General features: G+C 42.5%; 1 protein-coding gene across 2 annotated transcripts in view; it reads right to left on the reverse strand.

Moving 5' to 3' along the window:
• The window catches only part of LOC139537578 (rho GTPase-activating protein 32-like), a 263274-nt gene that overhangs the window by 55810 nt on the left and 183953 nt on the right, over positions 1–23511 (reverse strand). Inside the window, exons 1-2 of one of the 2 annotated variants that reach the window (XM_071339054.1) lie at positions 19921–20740; positions 493–579 (exon numbers count right to left, since the gene is read on the reverse strand). Coding sequence is in view for 1 of the 2 variants with exons in the window: in XM_071339053.1 (XP_071195154.1) it covers positions 493–579 (87 nt within the window). In the remaining variant the exon portion in view is untranslated. Of the gene's footprint in view, positions 1–492; positions 580–19920; positions 20741–23511 lie in introns of those variants that run through there. The other variant, XM_071339053.1, reaches the window with a different exon arrangement.

Raw genomic sequence — 23511 nt, forward strand, 5'->3', positions numbered from 1 at the left:
TTCCGTGGGAACCACACATGGGGAGATCATCCGTTCACCTACTCTGCGTCTCACAAAGACACGTCTGTTGGAACCAAAAATCTCAAATTTGGACTCATCAGACCAAAGGACAGAATTCCACTGGTCTAATGTCCATTGCTCGTGTTTCATGGCACAAGCAAGTTTCTTCTTATTATTGGTGTCCTTTAGTAGTGGTTTCTTTGCAGCAATTCGACCAGGAAGGCCTGATTCACACAGTGTCCTCTGAACAGTGTAAAATATATGTTCATTTGTTTAACACTTTTTTGGTTACTACATGATTCCATATATGTTATTTCATAGTTTTGATGTCTTCACTATTATTCTACAATGTAGAAAATAGTACAAATAAAAACATATAAAAATGAGTAGGTGTGTCTAAACTTTTGACTGGTACTGTATATGAGAGATCACTGATTGAGTGAGAATGACACCGCAGCATAGCACAGCACCCAGATGATTACTCAGTCACACCTGGCAGTAGATCTGGACCAAATACTGCAGCTCCTTGAACTCAAAGCCATTCCGTGTCACTTCACTCTGTTCATCCACGAGGGCCAACTGGAATACAGAGAGAAAGAGAGAAAGAGAAAGGGAAAGAGGGAGAGGGAAAGAGAAAGTATGAGACGCATATAGTAGCTCTTAGTGTTTTGGGTCAAATGGCAGAAGGGCGTAGATGTGGACAGATGACAGAAAAATCTGTTTAAACAATCCTTTAACCTTCCTCTAACCCCCCTTCTTTCAAGCTAGAGCTAAGAGTCTCTCATTAGAGCCAACAAAATGACACCATCCCTCACAGCCCCTGACAATGAAACACAGCCCTGGGCTCCTATTCACAAGGCTTCTGAAAGTAGGAGTCCATTTTAGATCATAATGAATATGATTATACGAACAGGTGGGAACATATCCTAGATCAGCACTCCTATGCTTTGTAAATACGAGCCCTGTACATTTTAACCCCAATCCCTTTTTCCCCCTCTCGCAATTCTCTCCACTTCTCCTGCTGTAGGACACAGAGAAGATGAAGGTAATACCTGAAAGATGTTGTTGTGGATGACAACAGAAAAGCTTAGAGTCCCATGCCAGCCGTCCGCAACTGACATACATGACGTGCCACAAATGCACTGGCTGGATAGGCTACTTGGACCTTTTCATCCCATATTATTGACTGAAATGAACCGATCAACATAGTGATGACATATACAGTGTGAATAACTTCTTATTACAGGTGCATACTAGACAATGCACCCTGCACCCTTAGCAAGCTGTCTTTCTATGGGCTGAACAATGCTAGCTAACGTTATTTGCTACTTGCTAGCTACAAGATCGTAACGTTTAACAGGTTGCAGATATCTAATATGTCACTCGTTTTTGAGTAGAAGGGTTAAAATGTTTTGAAAAGGTGTGTGATGATTTATGCGCCCTATTCATGAAGTTAGTAGCAAACGATGTCTGAACTGCAGAGGTATGTGCTAGCGCACACTGTAGCAAAACATTTTGCAGCCGAAACAAGCATTTCTTATTGGACAAGTTCAGATAGTCCCTCCCCATTTTGGTCCGTTCGCTTCTGTTTGGTTCCTAGTGAATACGACCCTAATCTGGCTGTGAGCACATTGTCAAGACCGGACGGCAGACTCGAGTAAGATGAAGGGCGGAGGGGTGTGTCTCTTTGTTAACAACAGCTGGTGTACAACCTCAAATGTTATTAAGGAAGTCTTGAGTTTTTGCTTGCACAAGTTAGAATACCTCATATGCTGCATGTCGTACTATTTGCCAAGAGAGTTATCTATTTACAACCACAAACCGATGCTGGCACTAAGACCCTACTCAATGAGCTGTATAGGTCCGTGAGCAAACAAGAAAATGCACATTCAGAGGCAGTGTTTTTCACGCATGGTGATTTTAATGAAGGGAAACTGAAATCTGTTTTACCAGAATGTTACCTGTGCAACTAGGGGTGACAAAACTCTAGATCACCTTTTCTCCACACACAGAAATGCATACAAGGCTCTCCCTCACCCTCTCTTTGGTAAATCTGACCAAAACTCTATCCTCCTGCTTCCAAGCTCAATACGGAAGTGGTAGGATGAAGCGGATACTAAGCTACAAGACTGTTTCTCTAGCACAGACTGGAATATGTTCCGGGATTCATCGGATAACATTGAGTTTACCACATCAGTCACCGGCTTCAATAAGTGCATCAACGACGTTGTCCCCACAGTGAATGTATGTACGTACGTATATACCCCAAACAGAAGCCATGGATTACAGGCTACATCCGCATTAAGCTAAAGGATAGAGCTTCCGCTTTCAAGGAGTGGGACACCAATTCGGACGCTTATAAGAAATCACGCTACGACCTCTGACGAGCCATCAAACAGGCAAAGCGTCAACACAGGACTAAGAATCCTACTACGCCGGCTCTGATGCTCGACAGATGTGGCAGGGCTTGCAAACTATCGCGGATTACAAAGGGAAACCCGGCTGCGAGATGCCCTGCGACACAAACCTACCAGACGACCTAAATGCCTTCTATGCTCGCAACACTGAAACATCCATGAGAGCATCAGCTGTTCCGGATGACTAAGCCCGATGTGAGTAAGACCTTTAAACAGGTTAACATTCGCAAGGCTGCGGGGCCAGACGGATACCAGTATATAGAGTAGCCAGCCAAATAGAAAAAGTAGCCAGCCAGGTGCGTCTGAGCTCCAAAGGAGCTCTATTTTGGTGGCCACCGGTACATTGAAATGTATTTTTTATATTTAACCTTTATTTAATGCCTTGATTCCATTTGAAATACACAGCGAAATTATTGAATACTTTATCAAGTTTACCTCCCAGATTGGAAAATATTTGTGACTTGACTAACATTAATCTGAAGACTGTTATTTATCTAATCAACTAACTATGTTTAATTGTTACCCAATTAAATGAATCATGTAACAATTAACTCATTAGGATGTGGGGCACCACAGGAACAGTTCTTTAAAGAGTTAACATCTCCCGAATTAAACTCCAAAGGTCTTTACCTATCACACCTATAAACAGTCAATGTATTAATCATAACCTCGTATCATATCATCATTCTGAACAGTCGTAACCTCCTTGCATCTACAAAAACCAGAGCCTTACTTATGATTCAGTACTACACAAATTGGTTTAATCATTTATTTACTAGTTAATTAAATGGTAACACAGGATAAACATACACACTTAATACGTTAAAAACAGATCGCTAGCGGAATGGCAAAACATGGCTGCTTGTTACAAAAGAGATGGAGAAGGGGGCAGAAACATTATACTTCGGTACATTTAGAAACTACTCTCAATTACAGTAATCATATACTTTGCACACGAACCGCCACCCTGTTTGAGTAAGAAATCATAAAATGTATTTACGTGAAATGTCTTGGTTCGCTGGATCTCTCTCGGTGGACAGGGAGAGACTCTTGTAAAGAGTTGGGCATTTTTCATGGCACGCTTGTAAGGATCTGATTGTCCAAAATGGTTCCGACAAGTCTCATACTGTTGTCCTTCTTTGTAGTTGTCCGGTATCTGGTGACTTGTCGTGTAGTCCTGAACAGAACTACAGAGTTTATTTTACGCCCATTCGCTCCTGAAGATGCTTATTCGAAGATAGGCTAGCCAGCCAGGTTGATGGTTCCTAGTGGAGTGATGAGTGTAGCGTAATACGATGGTTTGAGCAGAGTAGTAGAATGGTCCCCCCTAAATTCGCTTTCTAAGATACTTTACTTAGGACAGCTAATCAGCCGTACCAGTGATTGTCCAGGAGGTGAGTTTATCGTCTCTGCCTCGTGTTGAGATTCAGAGTTCAAACCATTTTAAGCATGCAGATGCAGATGCAGATGGTCTGATATGTTCATTCTTAACCCATCAATTTATACAGTTTCATCGAAAGGGCGGTTCCATCAGGCTGACACGGTCTGACCTCACTCAGGGGCGTGACTTATCACTGTGCAAAGTTTATGTAAAACAATTATCTCCTATGGCTCCTAAAATCCCATCCCTCTCTTTTTTATATTACATGCACAATGCATAGGATGGACACTTCACACATGTAGTGGGGGATCCTTTCCAAATTACAGTATTTCCTTTATAACATTTGTAACCCTTTCACACGTACCATCACACGGGTGTGATCGTTCTACAGTGGTCCCTGAAGCGTACGATCACACCCGTGTGATTAGAACACTCATTTAGAACGCTCGTTTAGAACGGCCAGTTTCGAATGACGCAACAATCAGTGTTTGAGCTGGCCACACTTTTTTCAGAAACTATTTACACAAACACAGTCCTTACAAAGTTATGTCCAGAATGTGAGCAGTTTATTTTTGGATTCAATGTTCAGATATTCACAGAAGTATATATAGCATAACACAATCATCCTAACCGGAAAAATGTAGGCTACATTTGTCCTAGCGCTGAGGAAAGATTGACCCAACACAAGCAGTCATATTTTCTAACTCTCGGCTGACATAAACTACAATATGAATTAGCTAATAGCAATTACTATGTATAATTAATCACATCACGGGTGAGCTCACCATTGATCTAAATAATTAGGTAAAACACTTTATAGAAATCGAAAGTAATCCGATGATTAGTTTCAGCGCGCAGCCATGCATTTTTCCTCACAGAAACCGAAGATAATAAGAAGACGAGATGAGTTTGGTCTGTTTATAGTATGCATGTTGAAGGGGTGTGTCATCTACCGTCGTTCACATCCCACCATTCATTTCCGGAAGTCCTCAAAGAATTTGTGAACTCTTACTCACCTCATTTTGTTATAACATCTTTGGTTAAACAGACGATTATGTGAAACCCAGAATGCATTGTATGTCAACAAACATGGCTATACAGCTGGAATTAGCTTAGCTCATCATAATCAGTACAACCTTCAAAAAAAGTATTTTACACACATCATATGTGCCCATTACAATCTGTGCAAGAATCGAAATGCATGATTTGTCACCTAGAATTGAAAACGTGAATAAAACCGTAAATACACGAATAATTGCCACACGAAACATTTTCTGATAGTGATTTATTGATACAAGTGGCGCGTGCCGGTAGTCAAACACGTACCCTCTCACTCTGAGCCATTCAGTGTTGTTGTTTATGTATGTAGCTAGTGAGCTAAGCTGTAGCATTAGCAATGTCTTTCAAAAGGAGACAACTCACAAATGTGGAAATTCTGGAGATTTTTAAAAATTCTGACAATGAGTCTGAGTATGAAAGTCAGGAATCAGATTCTGACACTGACAGTGACAGTGACGAGCTGCCCCCCAACCTTGTAGCCATTGAGAACCCTGAATCTGAATTTCCCTTGTCCACTGACGAAGTACCAGTTCCCTTTGAAGATGCTGGTGGTGATGGAGGAAGACCGACAGTGGATGAAGTACAGGAGTTCTGTGGTAGCTGGAAGGCCACCAGTAATTTCACCCCTCCTGGCCCTGCTGTTTGCTTTGACGAGTCCCAGTCTGGAGTGCAACGCCCCTTGCCATTTCCATCTGAGGCAGCGTGCTTTAAGTTGTTTCTGACAGAGGAGCTGGTGGGAGACGTAGTAGAGGAGACCAATCGCTATGCCTTGGAGCTACAGGAGAAGAGAGAGCCAGGAGTGAGGGGGAAACTCGCTAAATGGGTGACAACCACAATTAGTGAAATGTATACCTTCCTGGTGACAGTCCTCCTCATGGGGATAGTAAAGAAGAACTCCCTAAGAGAATACTGGAGCACAGATCCTATGTTTGCAACTCCCTTCTTTGCCACCCTCTTTTGCCAAGACCGCTTCCTAGTTCTGCTGCGATGCCTGCATTTCGTCAACAATGCTACTGCCATCTTAAGTGACCCGTTATACAAAATAAGAAATGTTCTAACCAGCCTGACATCAGCATTTGGTCGGGTCTTTGTGCCATACAAGGACCTATGCATTGATGAGTCCCTGATGTTATGGAAAGGTAGGCTGGCGTTCCGTCAATATATTCCCTCCAAAAGGCACAGGTTTGGAGTCAAGTTCTTTGTCATATGCGACGTGAAGACAGGATTTGTCCAGGATATTATAGTTTACACAGGGTCCACCACTGACATCAAACATTATGAGGGGCTTGGGGTGTCCGGGTCCGTAGTGATGACCATGCTGGCTCCTCATCTCGGCAAGGGACACACTTTGTACGTGGACAATTGGTACAGCAGTCCCACACTCTTCCAGCATCTGCTCTCCAACAGCACAGGGGCCTGTGGCACAGTCAGGTCGAACAGGAAGGGGATGCCGGCATTCGGATGCAGGAAGATGCAGAGAGGGGAGGTGGAGTTCCAGGAGAATGGTCAACAGCTGGCAGTAAAGTGGCATGACAAAAGAGACGTCCATGTCCTCTCCACTGTCCATACAGCAACCATGTCGGCCACAGGGAAGGTGGACCACCTGACGGGAGAGCGAAAGATCAAACCAGATTGTGTGCTTGACTATAACCTCAAAATGGGGGCAGTGGATGGGGGCAGTGGATAAGGCATGATAAACAGCTTTGTGGAATGCACTCGGAAAACAACCAAGTGGTATAAGAAGATATTTTTCCATCTGATCGACACTGCTGCCCTCAATGGCAGCATAGTTCACCGCCAACTAACTGGTGAGATAATTACTGAACAAGCTATTTTTGTAATTGGATGTACAGTTCACATACAAATCCATTATGCAATTATAGTGACAATATCTCACCCACCTACCCACTGCCTCATCATCCTCTAACTTTCTTCATCCTCCCCACTCCCTCTTAGGTAAAGTAATAACCTACCAAAAATACAGAGAACCTAATGAGAGAGCTGCTGGAGGAGCACCACACCCCTCGGCGCCCATCCACTGGGGGTCGTCCTGCTGTAAACAATCCCCTACGCCTCACTGCACGGCATTTTCCCTGCAAAGTCCCTCAAACTGCTGCTCAAGGTAGTCGCACAAGGAGGCACTGCAAAGTCTGCCTGTCTGGCACCAGGAGAAGTAAGCAGAGGAAGATGACAAAATACATGTGTTTAGCTTGTGATACACCTCTATGTATTTCACCATGCTTTGAGGAGTATCACATGCTCAAGCATTATTGAGCACATCTGCAGCAATAAGTGACTGACTGCCATGATACTATGCCTTCAGAGGTGGGGGGGGGGATGCAGTTGTTGTTCAGTCACTGCATGAATATTAAATATGGGTTATGCATATTCAGTTTTTTGTCCTCTAGTATAACAAGTTGTTGAACCAACTACCAATACTGCAATAAAATAGACGACTATTACATATTGGCATATGTGTTTCCTTGCTGTGTTTTCATCCAGTAAGACTGTTAAGGAGTGTACGCTAGCATACAAAAGCTGTCCTCATTCTTCTGCTCCAAAGATGTCCAGCTCCAGTTATGATATTGGCAAATAATGTTTGTGGTTTCTGAAAGTACAGAAGAAAGAGGAATTATTAATTAGAATACAATATAAGGATATAGCAATAAAACAATACTACAAAGTAACATAATAAACACTGCTATAAAAAATAGTTTATTGCATTGACAAAATCACAAATTTGAGTTATAACAGTAAGAAACTAACTTTTGAGCTCCACAAGGGGGCAAGGCAGGGCAGAACAGAGCTATGCTGAATAGACCAAATAAACAAACCATGGTCATATTTTTTATTTATTTAACTAGGCAAGTAATTTAAAAACAAATTATTATTTACAATGATGGCCTACACCGGCCAAACTCGGGCCAATCGTGCGCTGTCCTATGGGACTCCCAATCACAGCCAGTTGTGATACAGTCTGGATTGGAACCAGGGTGTCTGTAGTGACGCCTAAAGCACTGAGATGCAGTGCCATAGACCGCTGCGCCACTCGGGAGTCATAAGGTCAGGGTAGCTTCAAAATACAACACAAGCTAATAGTTCTGACGCAACTAGCACTGTTTTACAGAGCTAATAGAATAATGTAGCTACATAAGCACGATTGACTATAACACCATAAAGGTTATAAAATGTGTAACGTTACCTCACGTGTCCGCGGTTATAAGGAATATATTATGATCCATACATACAGTGAGCTACAGCAGAAACTATTATAACGTAATAAGGCACTTACTTTGATTGAAACGCAGCCTGGATTTGAACCAGGCAGTCTGTAGTGACGCCTGTAGCACCGATGTGCTGTGCCTTTGACCGCTGCGCCACTTGGGAGTCATAAGGCCATGTAGCTTCAAAATACAACACAAGATAGTACTTCTCTGACGCATTTAGCATTGTTTTACAGAGCTAATAGAATAATGTAGCTACATAAGCACGATTGACTATAACACCATAAAGGTTATAAAATGAGTAACGTTACCTCACGTGTCCGCGGTTATAAAGAATATACACAAATATATTATGCTCCATACATACAGTACGCTACAATAGAAACGACATACAGAAACTATTACAACGTAATAATGCACTTACTTTGATAGAAACGCACACATTTCCAAAGTTATTATTATTAACGAAAACAATGACTGCAATGAGGGCAACAGATAGAAAATGTGAACACGTGTGCAGATCATGTTCTGACGGGAGATGAGCAAATGTCTGCAGACGTGAACTGCACAAACAATTGGGAAGTGCTTGGGGGAATTTTGTCCGTGTCAGAAATGTCCCAAAAATGTAATTGTCCGCAAAAGTAAAAATGACTATTTTTATGTGAATGAATGAGGAGGCGGAACACACCTAAATTCAAACTGATTTTAGAAAATAAAAACTTGTTAGAAAATAATTTGAAATTGAAGTTGAAACAGCCTATAAATATAAACAGGCTGCGTGCTTTGGTTTGAGGGCAGCGCGGCTAAAATGTACTGTTACGTATCAATCACATTCTGGAATTGAGAGAACATTCTAACATCACGTGCATATAAAAACTCACGCTGGGGCGACCGTTAGAGATATTTGGAACTCACCCATGAAAGGGTTAATGGCATCACAAAATAACAAACAAAATTACATTAGTTCTATAGATCGCCTCTGACATTCCCCACGTTCTATGTTACAAATATTGCTCCAGTATTCACTTTTGAACGTGTTAGTGTTTCGGCGGGAAAAGTCTCTAGAAACAAAGGACATTCCTCTGGTGAACATTGGAGAGGGAGACTTGAATCTTTTCCTCTGATTTACGACAGTACGCGAGGTGTTAACCCTCACAAGTTCAAGCCTCCCCCCTTTGCAGGTGAGATGGGGTCTGGTTGAAATTATTCATTGCAAACCTGATCTGATCGATTTGGATCCTCACAGGACAGTCATGACATATTGTTGTGGTATTCAAATAAAATCATGTTATTTGTCACATGCTTCGTAAACAATAGGTGTAGACTAAGTGAAATACTTACGGCCCCTCCCAACAATGCAGAGAAAAAAAATAAAAAAAATAACAAGGACCACACAATGAGTAACTATAACTTGACTATATACACAGGGCACGAGGCAACTGAGGCAGACATGCACATACAGGCAGGGGCAAAGTCCCAACAGGGTAGATAATAAGCAGTAGCAGCAGCATATGTGAGGAGTCAAAATAATTAGTGCAAAATGGTATTGTATAAAAAGGCAATTTAGATAACTGAAAATGTATGAATTCAGTGTACTGTTAGTTGTTTTGGATATTGTCTAGGTCTAGGCCTATATGACTAGGACTATTTTCTAAGTAATAGAACAAACCAATTTAAACACTGTAAATAAGACTTTAATCTCAAGACAGTTTACATTTTAACCCGTCGTCTCTTGAGATTACAGTTTAACTGCAAGATATGAATTGCCACAATGTTTGTTCTTCAAATTATGTAATTTATAATAAATGAAAAATGAAGTAAATAGCCCACATTATCTTGAAAAATAAATTTAAGGTTTTGTTTTTCCCAGTTCTTTAAAGTTCTCTCTCAAAATCACACTTTTTAAATAGAAACATTACATTGGATGTTCTAAGCCCACAACAATGCCTAAACCACACGAGACCATTTTTAAGGTCTGTGAAAAATCTGAGAAATTTAGATTTTTGGGTGTAGTTACCCTAGCTGTTGTTTAGCGGTGGTTTTGCAGCGATAGTAGAGTTTGTAAAACAAATACCCACTTGATTGGTGCAAATAATCACAATATCATTCTGCCAGGTAAGCATAGGCTACTTTGTAGTTAACATTGAATCGAGAAGGTTTTTTTGAAAGCCTTTCAATCTACCAGAAAACCGTTTTCATTAGCATCATCGCTAACGGCTACACAAAGTGGTAGGCATGCGCACCGCACACACACAGACAGGGGCATTCTCGTTGCCTTTTCAGAAAGTTGCAGGAAATACAATTCACTGATGCATTCTGTTCAATACATTTGGTATATTGTTGAATTCCGTGAGGGCCCTAATTATCATATTTCAAATCAAATTGTATTTGTCACATACACATGGTTAGCAGATGTTAATGCGAGTGTAGCGAAATGCTTGTGCTTCTAGTTCCGACAATGCAGTAATAACCAACGAGTAATCTAACCTAACAATTCCACAACTACTACCTTACACACACAAGTGTAAAGGGATAAATAATATGTACATAAAGATATATGAATGAGTGATGGTACAGAACGACATAGGCAAGATGCAGTAGATGGTATCGAGTACAGTATATACATATGAGATGAGTAATGTAGGGTATGTAAACATAAAAGTGCATAGTTTAAAGTGGCTAGTGATACATGTATTACATAAAGATGGCAAGATGCAGTAGATGATATAGAGTACAGCATATACATATACATTATATTAAGTGCCATTGTTTAAAGTGGCTAGTGATACATTTTTGATCAATTTCCATCAATTTCCATTATGAAAGTGAGCTGGAGTTGAGTCAGTATGTTGGCAGCAGCCACTCGATGTTAGTGGTGGCTGTTTAACAGTCTGATGGCCTCTGAACAGGCAGTGGCTCGGGTGGTTGTTGTCCTTGATGATCTTTATGGCCTTCCTGTGACATCGGGTGGTGTAGGTGTCCTGGAGGGCAGGTAGTTTGCCCCCAGTGATGCGTTGTGCAGACCTCACTACCCTTTGGAGAGCCTTACGGTTGTGGGCGAAGCAGTTGCCGTACCAGGCGGTGATACAGCCCGACAGGATGCTCTCGATTGTGCATCTGTAGATGTTTGTGAGTGCTTTTGGTGACAAGCCGAATTTCTTCAGCCTCCTAAGGTTGAAGAGGGAACTTCATTCAGTCAGTTCAACACCATTTATAAACTAGTCAACACTTGCTGTTAAGTTATCAACATGCAGCAAATAGCCTTGTGAAACACGGAAAATAAAAGTGTCAGAAAACAAAAATTAGGTTGTGGATTTCGACTCATCATTACCACTGACATTACATGGGATGTGCAAATTCCCTCCGTGTAAAGAAATTCTACTGCAACCAGAGATCTGTATGTAATGATGAGATGCTCGTCTCCGCCCTAACAATGGGAGTCGTCTTAAAGGCAGAAAGCAGGCGACAAGCTTAGGTCCAAAATAAGCCCATAAAAAAGCACTGGGTTAATTTTGGACAGAGTGAAACCTCTCACTTGGCCTCTTCTTCTCTGCTGCATTTCCCTGTCATCTCTCACATCTCACATTGTGACTGTCAATAGATCCCTAGAAGATGCATATAGTTCATTCTAGAGGGAGAGGGCTTGACGGACTATCAAATTTAAACTTAAATGAAAAGTAGACTATTTAATATGAAGTGGAAAATGTAGCCAGCTGAAAATGAGCCCATAACCGGCTGATTAGCCAGCGCTAATGGAAAACACTGGTAATACCAACTTGTTTCATGTATTACACCATTGTCCCCGTATCCCAAGAACGTCAAGGTAACCTGCCTAAATTACTATCGCCCAGTAGCACTCACATCTACAGCCATGAAATGCTTCGAAAAGCTGGTCATGCTCACATCAATACCATCATTCCAGACACCATGGACCCACTCCAATTCGCATAGCGCCCCAGCAGATGAATCAATCTCGATTGTACTCCACACTGCCCTTACCCACCTGGACAAAAGGAAAACCTATTGTTGAAGTCAGAAGTTTACATACACTTAGGTTGTGTAAAACTCGTTTTTCAACCACTCCACAAATTTCTTGTTAACAAACTATAGTTTTGGCAAGTTGTGTAGGACATCTACTTTGTGCATGACACGAGTAATTTTTCCAACAACTGTTTACAGACAGATTATTTCACTTATAATTCACTGTATCACAATTCCAGTGGGTCAGAAGTTTACATACACTAAGTTGACTGTGCCTTTAAACAGCTTGGAAAATTCCAGAAAATGATGGCTTTAGAAGCTTCTGATTGACTCAAATGATGTCAATTAGCCTATTAGAGGTGTACCTGTGGATGTATTTCAAAGTCTTTCAAGGTCCTCCGTGCCTCTTTGCTTGACATCATGGGAAAATCGAAAGAAATCAGCCAAGACCTCAGAAATTTTTTTTAGACCTCCACAACTCCGGTTCATCCTTGGGAGCAATTTCCAAATGCCTGAAGGTACCACGTTCATCTGTACAAACAATAGCACGCAAGTATAAACACCATGGGACCACGCAGCCATCATACCGCTAAGGAAGGAGACGCGCTCTGTCTCCTAGAGATGAACGTACTTTGATGCGAAAAGTGCAAAACAATCCCAGAACAACAGCAAAGGACCTTGTGAAGATGCTGGAGGAAACGGGTACAAAAGTATCTATATCCACAGTAAAACGAGTCCTATATCGACATAACCTGAAAGGCCGCTCAGCAAGGAAGAAGCCACTGCTCCAAAACCGCCATAAAAGAGCCAGACTACAGTTTGCAACTGCACATGGGGACAAAGATCGTACTTTTTGGAGAAATGTCCTCTGGTCTGATGAAACAAAAAATAGAACTGTATGGCCATAATGACCATCGTTATGTTTGGAGGAAACAGGGGGAGGCTTGCAAGCCGAAGAACACCATCCCAACCATGAAGCACGGGGGTGGCAGCATCATGTTGTGGGGGTGCTTCGCCACAGGAGGAGCTGGTGCACTTCACAAAATATATGGCATCATGAGGGAGGAAAATTATGTGGATATATTGAAGCAACATCTCAAGACATCAGTCAGGATATTAAAGCTTGGTCGCAAATGGGTCTTCCAAATGGACAATGACCCCAAGCATACTTCCAAAGTTGTGGCAAAATGGCTTAAGGACAACAAAGTCAAGGTATTGGAGGGCCATCACAAAGCCCTGACCTCAATCCTGTAGAAAATTTGTGGGCAGAACTGAAAAAGCATGTGCGAGCAAGGAGGCCTACAAACCTGACTCAGTTACACCAGCTTTGTCAGCAGGAATGGGCCAAAATTTACCCAACTTATTGTGGGAAGCTTGTGGAAGGCTACCCGAAACGTTTGACCAAAGTTAAACAATTTAAAGGCAATGCTACCAAATACTATGTGAGTGTATGTAAACGTCTGACCCACTGAAATAAATCACTCTCTCTACTATTATTCTGACATTTTACATTCTTAAAATAAAGTGGTGATCCTAACTGACCTAAAACAGGGAATTTTTACTGGGATTAAATGTCAGGAATTGTGAAAAACTGAGTTTAAATGTATGTAAACTTCCGACTTGAACTGTATGTAAGAATGCTGTTCATTGACTATAGTTCAGCATTAAACACAACAGTCCCCTCCAAGCTAATCACCAATCTCCGGACCTTTGGACTGAACACTTCCCTCTGCAACTGGACTACCTGAAGGGCTGCCCCCAGGCGGTGAGGGTAGGCAACAACACATCCGCCACACTTACCATCAACACGGGGGACCCACAGGGGTGTGTGCTTAGTCCCCTCCTGTTCACCCACAACTGCGTGGCTGCGCACAACTCCAACAGCATCAACTTTGCCGATGACACGACGGTGGTGGAACTGATCACCGATGACGATGATGCAGCCCATAGGGAGTAGATCAGAGTGTGGTGCCAGGACAACAACCTCTCCCTCATCGTAAGCAAGACTAAGCAGTTGATCATGGACTACAGGAAACGGAGTGGCGAGCACGCCCCCATCCACATCGATGGGGCTGTAGTGTAGCGGGTCGAGAGCTTCAAGTTCCTCTGTGTCCATATCACTAAGGAATTTAACATGGTCCACACACACACCCATACAATTGTGAAGAGGGCATGACATTAGCACTTCCCCGTCAGGAGGCTGAAAATATTTGGCCCTCAAAAGTTCTTGAGAGCATCTTGATTGTCTGCGTCACCGCTTGGTACAGCAACTGCAAGGCATTCGACCGCAAGACGCTACAGCGGTTGGTGAGTACGGCTTAATACATCACCGGGGCCGAGTTCCTTGCCATCCAGGACCTCTATACCAGACGGTCTCAGCAGAAAGCCCCAAAAATTGTCAAAGACTCCAACCACCCACGCCATAGGCTCTTTTCTCTGCTATCGCACAGCAAGCAGTACCAGTGCCTCAAGTCTGGAACCAACAGGATCCTGAAAAGCTTTTATCCCCAAGCCATAAGACTGCTAAATAGCTAATTAAATAACTCTGCGGACTACCTGCATTGACCCTTTTTTGCACTAATGCTCTTGCACTGAATCTATGCATACACACTGGACTCACACACTTACACAGCCACACTTACACAGCCACTCCAAAACACACACGCACAGACACTACATACGGCCACACACACACATAACATGTGCACACATGCATACTGGCGCCACATACGCAAGTATTCAGACCCCTTGACTTTTTCCACATTTTGTTATGTTACATTCTTATTCTAAAATGTATTAAATTGTTTTTTCCCCTCATCCATCTACACACATAATGAAAGCAAAAACAGGTTTTTAGAAATGTTTGCAAATTTATAAAAAATAAAAAAACAGAAACATCAAATTTACATAAATATTCAGACCCTTTACTTAGTGCTTTGTTGAAGCACCTTTGGCAGGGATTACAGCCTTGAGTATTCTTGGGTATGACGCTACAAGCTTGGCACACCATGTATTTGGGGGAGTTTCTCCCATTCTTCTCGGCAGATCCTCTCAAGCTCTGTCAGGTTGGATGCGGAGCGTCGCTGCACAGCTATATTCAGGTCTCTCCAGAGATTTTCAATCAGGTTCAAGTCCAGGGTCTGGCTGAGCCACTCAAGGACATGCAGAGACTTGTCCCGAAGCCATCAGACAGGAGAATCTTGATTCTCATGTCCTGAGAGTCCTATAAGTGCCTTTTGGAAAACTCCAAGCTGGCTGTCATGTGCCTTTTACTGAGGAGCGGCTTCCGTCTGGCCACACTACCATAAAGGCCTGATTGGTGGAGTGCTGCAGAGATGGTTGTCCTTCTGGAAGGTTCTCCCATCTCCACAGAGGAACGCTAGAGCTCTGTCAGAGTGACCATCGGGTTCTTGGTCACCTCCCTGACCAAGGCCCTTCTCCCTGATTGCTCAGTTTGGCCGGGCGGCCAGCTCTAGGAAGAGTCTTGGTGGTTTCAAACTACTTCCTTTAAGAATTATGGAGGCTACCGTGTTCTTGGGGACCTTCAATGCTGAAGACATTTTTGGGTACAATGCCCCAGATCTGTGCCTCGACACAATCCTGTCTCGGAGCTCTGCGGACAATTCCTTAGACCTCATGGCTTGGTTTTTACTCTGACATGACCTGTCAACTGTGGGACCTTATATAGACAGGTGTGTGCCCTTCCAAATCATGTCCAATCAAATGAATTTACCACAGGTGGACTCCAATCAAGTTGTAGAAACATCTCATGGATGATCAATCGAAACAGAATGCACCTGAGCTCAATTTCGAGTCTCATAGCAAAGGGTCTGAATACTTATGTAAATAAGGTATGTTTTTTTTTTTATACATTTGCAAAAATGTCTAAAAACCTGTCTTTGCTTTGTCATTGTGGGGTAGTGTGTGTAGATTGATGAGGGGAAAAAATACTTTTATAAATTTTAGAATAAGGCTGTAACCAAACAAAATGTGGAGAAAGGGAAGTGGTCTGAATACTTTCCGAATGCACTGGACATAGCTACCTCAACTACCCCCTACCCCTGCATATCGACTCAGTACTGGTACTCCCTGTATATAGCCATTAGGGTTAGGCGTTATGCAGATTTTAGTACCATTTCTGTAACATACTGGGGTATACAGTATTACTGGAAGTACACACAAGGGACTATGTAAAAATAAATATATAATACTTTTTTTTTTTTATATATCAAGCACAAAACTATTTAGTCAACAGGGCTCCAGAAGGCGATTGGATGTCTCTGCTGTAACCAAGAAGCTTGATCTTGACATTTAGCCCTTAGCTAGCAAGTTAGCAAACCAAATGCATAGCTGGAACCCTGAGCTGGATATATTTATTTGACACATCTTAGATTTCTTATAGTTATACTTAACTTACAGTGGCGCAGCATACATATATTTTTTTTACGGTATTGAAAATCATATTTTTTTATCTTAAAATCTGCATTGTTTGAAAATGACCCGTAAGTAAGCATTTCACTGTTAGTCTACACATGTTTATGAATCATGTGACAAATAACACATTTTGTTTTATTTGAGCACTGGACCTGACAAACGTATTGATACATACAGTAGTAGGCCTACTTTGCCATCAGTTATTTGCAATAATTTTATGCAATAGGCCAAGTGTCATACATTGACATTGTAGGCCTAACACGTTTTTGTCGAATGCAGGGGGGACATGGAATTTTTTTCTGATTTCAGGGAACATTCCACAGAGTTGCATGACAATTTCGCAAAATGTATAGCTGAGAAAGCTAAGTAGTGAACAAAAACCAGTGGTCTCACTTTCTCAAGCCATTGCTTTGGTATGTGACACCTTACAACACTGACAACATCTATTGCTTAGCTACGCTGCAAGCACAATAAAATAGTTCCATTACTTCCATGCCAATTAGTGACCAAACAAGCCATTGTTTTCTTCCTAGTTGAAAGCTACTTGCCTATATATCTCCCAATCAATCCCTAGTAAATTCCTTTAGGAAGGACAAGCATATAGATGTAAAACAGCGGGGATTTAACACAATGTTGCTATTGCAGAGACCATGTTTAACAATCCACCATTGATTGCTAGACTATGTAGTGAATTGTATGGTTTGTGTGTTCCTTCATGCACAGTGTACAGACCGCCGACATACACAGCACAACAGTCTGTGTTTACCCCCATCATTCATACACGCAGATTACGGATACACACATGAACACAATCAAACTGAATGGCCCCCACTGTCCTTTGTGCCTGAAGAGGTCTGCTCCGTATCCTCCAGGCACCAGAACCCGATCCGCACCCCAATCCATCCCTGTGATTGACATGTCATTATGAAACGAGCTGGGCAACGCGTCCAAGCACTGACCTCAGAGAGCGAGAGAAATATAATGGTATTGCATGTTTACACAGTTAAACACACACACTGGGTTTGGTGGGGTCTTTGTGTAACAATGAGCAAAACAAACCTAGACCCTTCAGATTCCCCCATTGTTATGGAGTGGTAGATACAGCAGCCGCTTTAAACAATAGACATTTCAGCCCTAACCAGGTTAGCATAGAAGTTGTTAATACACTAATCCAGGTGCAGTGGGACTGGTGCAGGACCAAACCCAACATGGTACACAACAGCAGAACAGAACACCGATCAGTAGTAAGCTGCCTTTACCATTCAGAGCAGAAATTTGTGCAGTTGATTTATAGGATAAACAGTGGTGCGCTTTGTTTGAATCTGGGGCTGCCACTTGGTTTAATTTACCCTTGAATGTGTGTGATACAATTCCAAGTATGCCACTTTGACAGTGTTGAGGGCTGAGGGGCCTCCTCTACTGCAGCTGAACTGCTGTGGATATGGATAGTATAGATTGCATACAGCTAATAGCCACCAGGTCAACCCGCTAAAGTGGTGACGGTCATGATGTGGGCTGGCTAAGCTTGACAAACAGACGTGAATAATTTCAAACAGGTCACAAGATAGAAAAATGAGGCCAGGTTCAATATGCACCTCTATCCACACTGTTAGCCCACTTCAAAACAGACACTTCATGGAAAAGGACTCCATATTGGACACACTAGCAACAGAAGCTTACTCAAATGTGACCCAGCATTCAGACAAGGGACTCGAATCATGGGGAAATTACATGGCTCTGTCAAACAGTCAATTTCATATTGCGTGGATGGAGAGTCATCCTTGAAAAATGGCAAAAAACAACCACACACATCTAGGGTCTACATTTTGAAGAGCTTCATTAGTGTCCTTGGCATTAGCCTCAAAGTTTTGGAATTAAATAATTACAGAAATAGCATCTTGCCAGTTCCACGTGATACGTCAGTAGGTGGTCGTGAGGGCCTTTTCACCTCTATCTATGGAGCCAGCAGGTTTACTGTCTTTACAAAAAAATTGGCAAGGCTACGTGTGGGACGCAAAATAGCAGGCTTGGTTTAAGTACCACTGTAACTCCAGACGGCTTGGCACAGCCTACTGTTTGCAGCGACTCCGCTCTTTCACTTCCTCCCTCTCTCCTTCAGTGTTTTCACTTTTGTTAGCTTCCACTCTTCTCATATCAACCCTCTCTCCCTATTTCTTCATCAGTGTTCTGTGTTTTCACTTTCGTTAGTTGCCGCTCCAACTCTTTTTCTCAACCCTGGGGTCTAAAATCTCCAAACTGAAGTGGTACATTTGCTCAATTAGTTCTACAGACAAAGAACTTTGAGTGAGCTCCAAGCTTGACAAAGAGCTACAGAGGAGAAGGTTGTTTGTTCTTTAAGAGCTTAGAAAGTGTGTTGAACAAACAATGTTCGGGGACGAGGGAGAGAGACAGAAACACACATGGAAGAGTTTTTTGGGTCCCATAAAGTTGACTTAATGTAAGAGAGATGCTGGAAAACAGCTAACGGTAATCCCCGTCCAGTTTCTGTGGGCTCGTCCCAAAAACATGCATGGTAATAGGAGAGAACATGACCTAGTTCTTCGTTCTCTGCAAGCAGAGTTCAATAATTCTGCCGCCTGCAGCATGACTAGCTAGAGAGCACGGCTGGGCTCAGGACAATGATATAGCTAGTTCTATATACCAACAGCAAGGCTTTTCTCAGTGCAGGGCAGGGGCAATGAAAACAAACACAAAATGCAATCCCAAAGAGACGGACATTTGAGTTGAGCAAAACTTTCCCTGTTACTGCAGGAAGGTGTTAAGAGTCTGGACTTCTGCTTCTGAACAGAGAAAGGGTGAGTTTTGGGTGGTGGTACGTACAAACTCATGCTGTCATGCACATAGTACACACACAAACACAATTTGTCTCACACACACACAAATGGAAAATGGTAGGCTACATGTACAAATACACACCTCACTACCGATGGCGCTCAATGACAGTTCAGTGAACCGGGAGCGACACAGCAACCAGTCTATTGTTCAGCTGGGATCCCTGCTGCTGAACCACACGTAAAAACAACTTGTTCCGCTCCGCAAAAAAAGTTACTAATTCCAACACCCAGCCAGTGCATGTCTGGCGGTGAAATACTGACTTGTCCATTAAGACTAAATCCACCACAGTGACAGAAGACCTACCACAGTGGCCTTAGTGCAGAGAGAGAGAATGTGTATGTGTGTACATGCACGTGGGTGAGCAGCTATTACTGCCTTCTAGCTCTGTAGTCTCTGAAGAATAAGCTCAAAGCTAACCCACCTGCTATATTTTAGCCTTAAAAAAGCTTTCACTGACACACAAGGACAAACTCAAAGGACTGTCTCCCAGCACAGAGAAAGGCGAGATAGACGAGAGAGAAAGATATAAAGAGGAAGAGGGAGAGAGGTCCTCTAAGTCAGTACTCACAGCATTAGAGTCCCGTTGCCACTGCTTTGGCCATACGGCCTTTTGTTTGTTTCCCCTCACGGTGCCTGCCGGGGGCTGAACGCAGAAAGAGTCCCCCTACTGAACACATACACACACTGAGGCCGTCCTCCCCCTTTAGCCTGGAGTATCCATGTCTCACAGTGTGTGTGTGTGTGTGTCAAAGTGGCAGGTTCCCCCGTCCCGCCAGCCACTGTTCCCCTCGCGTCCGATACAAATCCACTCTCCAGGATACAGATGTCAACCCTGTCTCCTTGCAAGCTCACATACACTCTCTCTTTCTGTTTGTTGTCCCGTGTGTGTGGAGTGCAACCCCTCCCTGTGTGGGACTCAGAAAGAGAAGAGGAAGTCAGTGGTAGCACCAGCAGCAGCTGAAGAGCAGTGGTTTGTTGGGTTTGGAAGATTCCACGTCGGGACCTGTGTGTTTTTCATCCCATCTGTTTTGTTCTCTCTCTCGCCATCTCTCACCCCTGTGACATTCTCTAGGTTCCCTTCTCTCCCTCTGTTCTTACTACTTGGCTAGCCCTTCCCCACTGTGTGTTTTTCATCCCATCTGTTTTGTTCTCTCTCTCGCCATCTCTCACCCCTGTGACATTCTCTAGGTTCCCTTCTCTCCCTCTGTTCTTACTACTTGGCTAGCCCTTCCCCACAGCATATTTTACACTCAATTTGTCAGGCAGAAGTAGTAGCTGACGAAAAAGCGGTTTTCTTTCCTTTCTTTTTCCTGCCCTGCGCTAATCCACTCTGTCCGTCTTTCAACCACATGCTTTCTCACTCTCCTCTTTTCTCTTTTCCTCACTCGCCCCCTCCCCCATCTCTCATTGGTACAGTCCCCAGGACAAAGCAAGAGGGTTGGAGAGAGCCAAAAGAAACAGAGGGGAGGGGTGTGTAGATGTGGTGGGGAGGAGGGGGATGCCCTTGCAGGAGAGCAGTTCTTTTCTCCAGCATGTGCAGTCTTTCAATCTTTTTCTTTCCTTTTTCCATTTCTCTTCTGGCCTGTGGAGGGGCAGAGGATTAACAGCACAGTGCAGACCCCTCAGTGAGAATCTCCCTATCCCAAATAATAAGCAGAGTTGAGAGGACAGACACATACTAGCCTGTGATCAATCCCAAAAAAGCTTGAATTATGCAACCTCTACACTTGACTGTCAATGTCCATTTACATTTGTTATAAATTAAGAGATTTTGCAACAATGTTCTTTCGACCAATCGACTGCTAGAAATGTTAGAACATGTATTTTCCCATATATTGACACACCCTGTGTTTTAATAAAATCAACTATATGATTGAGCTTGTCTGACGCTTTAAGCTTAAGGTTTGATGCCTCAAGAGATCTAGAGATCTAGATAACCAGAAGGAAAACATTTTTCACCTGACCCAACTATTCTCCTCTCGCTCCTGCTGGCTTTTACAGATTCTGCCATTACTCTCCTGACGTTGCCGGTAATAGGCTACACGAGGAGTAGGCAACCTTTCTCATGTGAAATGCCAATTTATCTTACCATTTCTACCGATCTGTGTGCCAGTTATGGTTTTCACACACATTTTTGTGAAACAGTTTAGTTTAATTTATAATAATGTCTTCGCATCTCAAAAGCATTGTTGTGGTTAATCAAAATTCTACCCAAATCTAAATGAAAATTATACAAACCTAAAAAGTAACTTATATTGCCATTGCCAACTACTAAAAAACAGCTAACATAAAGCCAACAAATAAAAACATTGCAGGTAGAAAATGTCCTGACAAAAATATCCTATAAATCATATTGGCTACACATGGCCTGTCTGCAACAAGCTTGAATCAACATTGTATCAACTATTAACTGGGGCGGCAGGTAGCCTAGTGGTTAGAGCATTGGACTAGTAACCGAAATGTTGCAAGATCAAATCCCCGAGCTTGACAAGGTAAAAATATGTCGTTCTGCCCCTGAACAAGGCAGCTAACCCACTGTTCCTAGGCCGTCATTGACAATAAGAATTTGTTCTTAACTGACTTGCCTAAAAAAAAACATACATATACACACACACACACACATACATACAAGGCATTACTGCTGAGATATGAGGTAACAACAGGTGTTTAAAAAAAGTACAAAGTGTTGTAAAAGATGCCTATGATTAAAATACAAAAAGCTATTATTATTGTGCTTTGGAAATAAAGATAGACATGGCTTTCCCAATACCCAGGAATAAAAGGCAACTCTAAAATGTGCAGTTTTGTCACACAACACAATGCCACAGATGTCTCAAGTTTTGAGGGAGCATGCAATTGGCATGCTGACTGCAGGAATGTCCACCAGAACTGTTGCCAGAGAATTGAATGTTCATTTCTCTACCATAAGGTGCCTTCAACGTTGAATTTGGCAGTACGTCCAACCGACCTCACAACCGCAGACCATGTGTATGGGGTCATATGGGCGAGCAGTTTGCTGATGTGAATGGTGGCGGTGGGGTTATGGTATGGGCAGGCATAAGCTACGGACAACGAACACAATTGCATTTTATCGATAGCAATTTGAATGCACAGAGATACTGTGACGAGATCATTGTCGTACCATTCATCCGCCTCCATCACCTCATGTTTCACCATAATGCACGGCCCTATGTCGCAAGGATCCGATCTCATCTGAGTGGAGAAGTGCAACTGAAGCACAAAATGTATCTGATGCCAAGAAGAAATTACAATAAGAAGCTATTTACATCTGTGTTTACAAAACGCAGCAAGATATTTGTTATGCGTTTTATATTTTTTCCTTCGTGAAAATCCCAGAATGCTGCATTAATGCGACCCCTAAGTTTACCTTGCCAGTTAATCTAAGTAAGTGGCTGAATTAATAAGGTAACGGGATATCATATTGTGTTAGCTTTCTGCCGTGTTTGAGAAGTCAAAGCCCTTTGGATGAGTTATTTGTACAGCTGCCACTATCTTGAGTTCCTTGAGCTTTTACTCCTTCCGCATCTTCTCAGAGCAGAGCAGTCAGGTCCTTTGCCCTAGCGACTCCACACAGACACAACGTACACATGCTGCTCCAGAGCCAGTACTGTGCTTCCTTCAGACAAGCATGCGTCAAAACATTGTTCATTTGCACAATGTCTCTATTTCACATTTGCTTGAAAATGGCCAAAGTCACCAAAAATGACATTCGGTAGCTCTTACCTAAAGCTGAAGTCGGACGTTTACATACACTTAGGTTGGAGTCATTAAAACTCGCTTTTCAACCACTACACAAATTTCTTGTTAACAAACTATAGCTTTGGCAAGTCGGTTAGGACATCTACTTTGTGCATGACACAAGTAATTTTTCCAACAATTGTTTACAGACAGATTATTTCACTTATAATACACTAAGTTGACTGTGCCTTTAAACAGCTTGGAAAATTCCAGAAAATTATGTCATGGCTTTAGAAGCTTCTGATAAATGATGTCAATTAGCCTGAGTCAATTGGAGGTGTACCCGTGGATGTATTTCAAGGCCTACCTTCAAACTCAGTGCCTCTTTGCTTGACATCATGGGAAAATCTAAAGAAATCAGCCAAGACCTCAGAAAAAGTCTGGTTCATTCTTGGGAGCA

This window comes from Salvelinus alpinus, chromosome 13 (genome assembly GCF_045679555.1).
Source record: "Salvelinus alpinus chromosome 13, SLU_Salpinus.1, whole genome shotgun sequence".
NCBI classification, from domain to species: domain Eukaryota; kingdom Metazoa; phylum Chordata; class Actinopteri; order Salmoniformes; family Salmonidae; genus Salvelinus; species Salvelinus alpinus.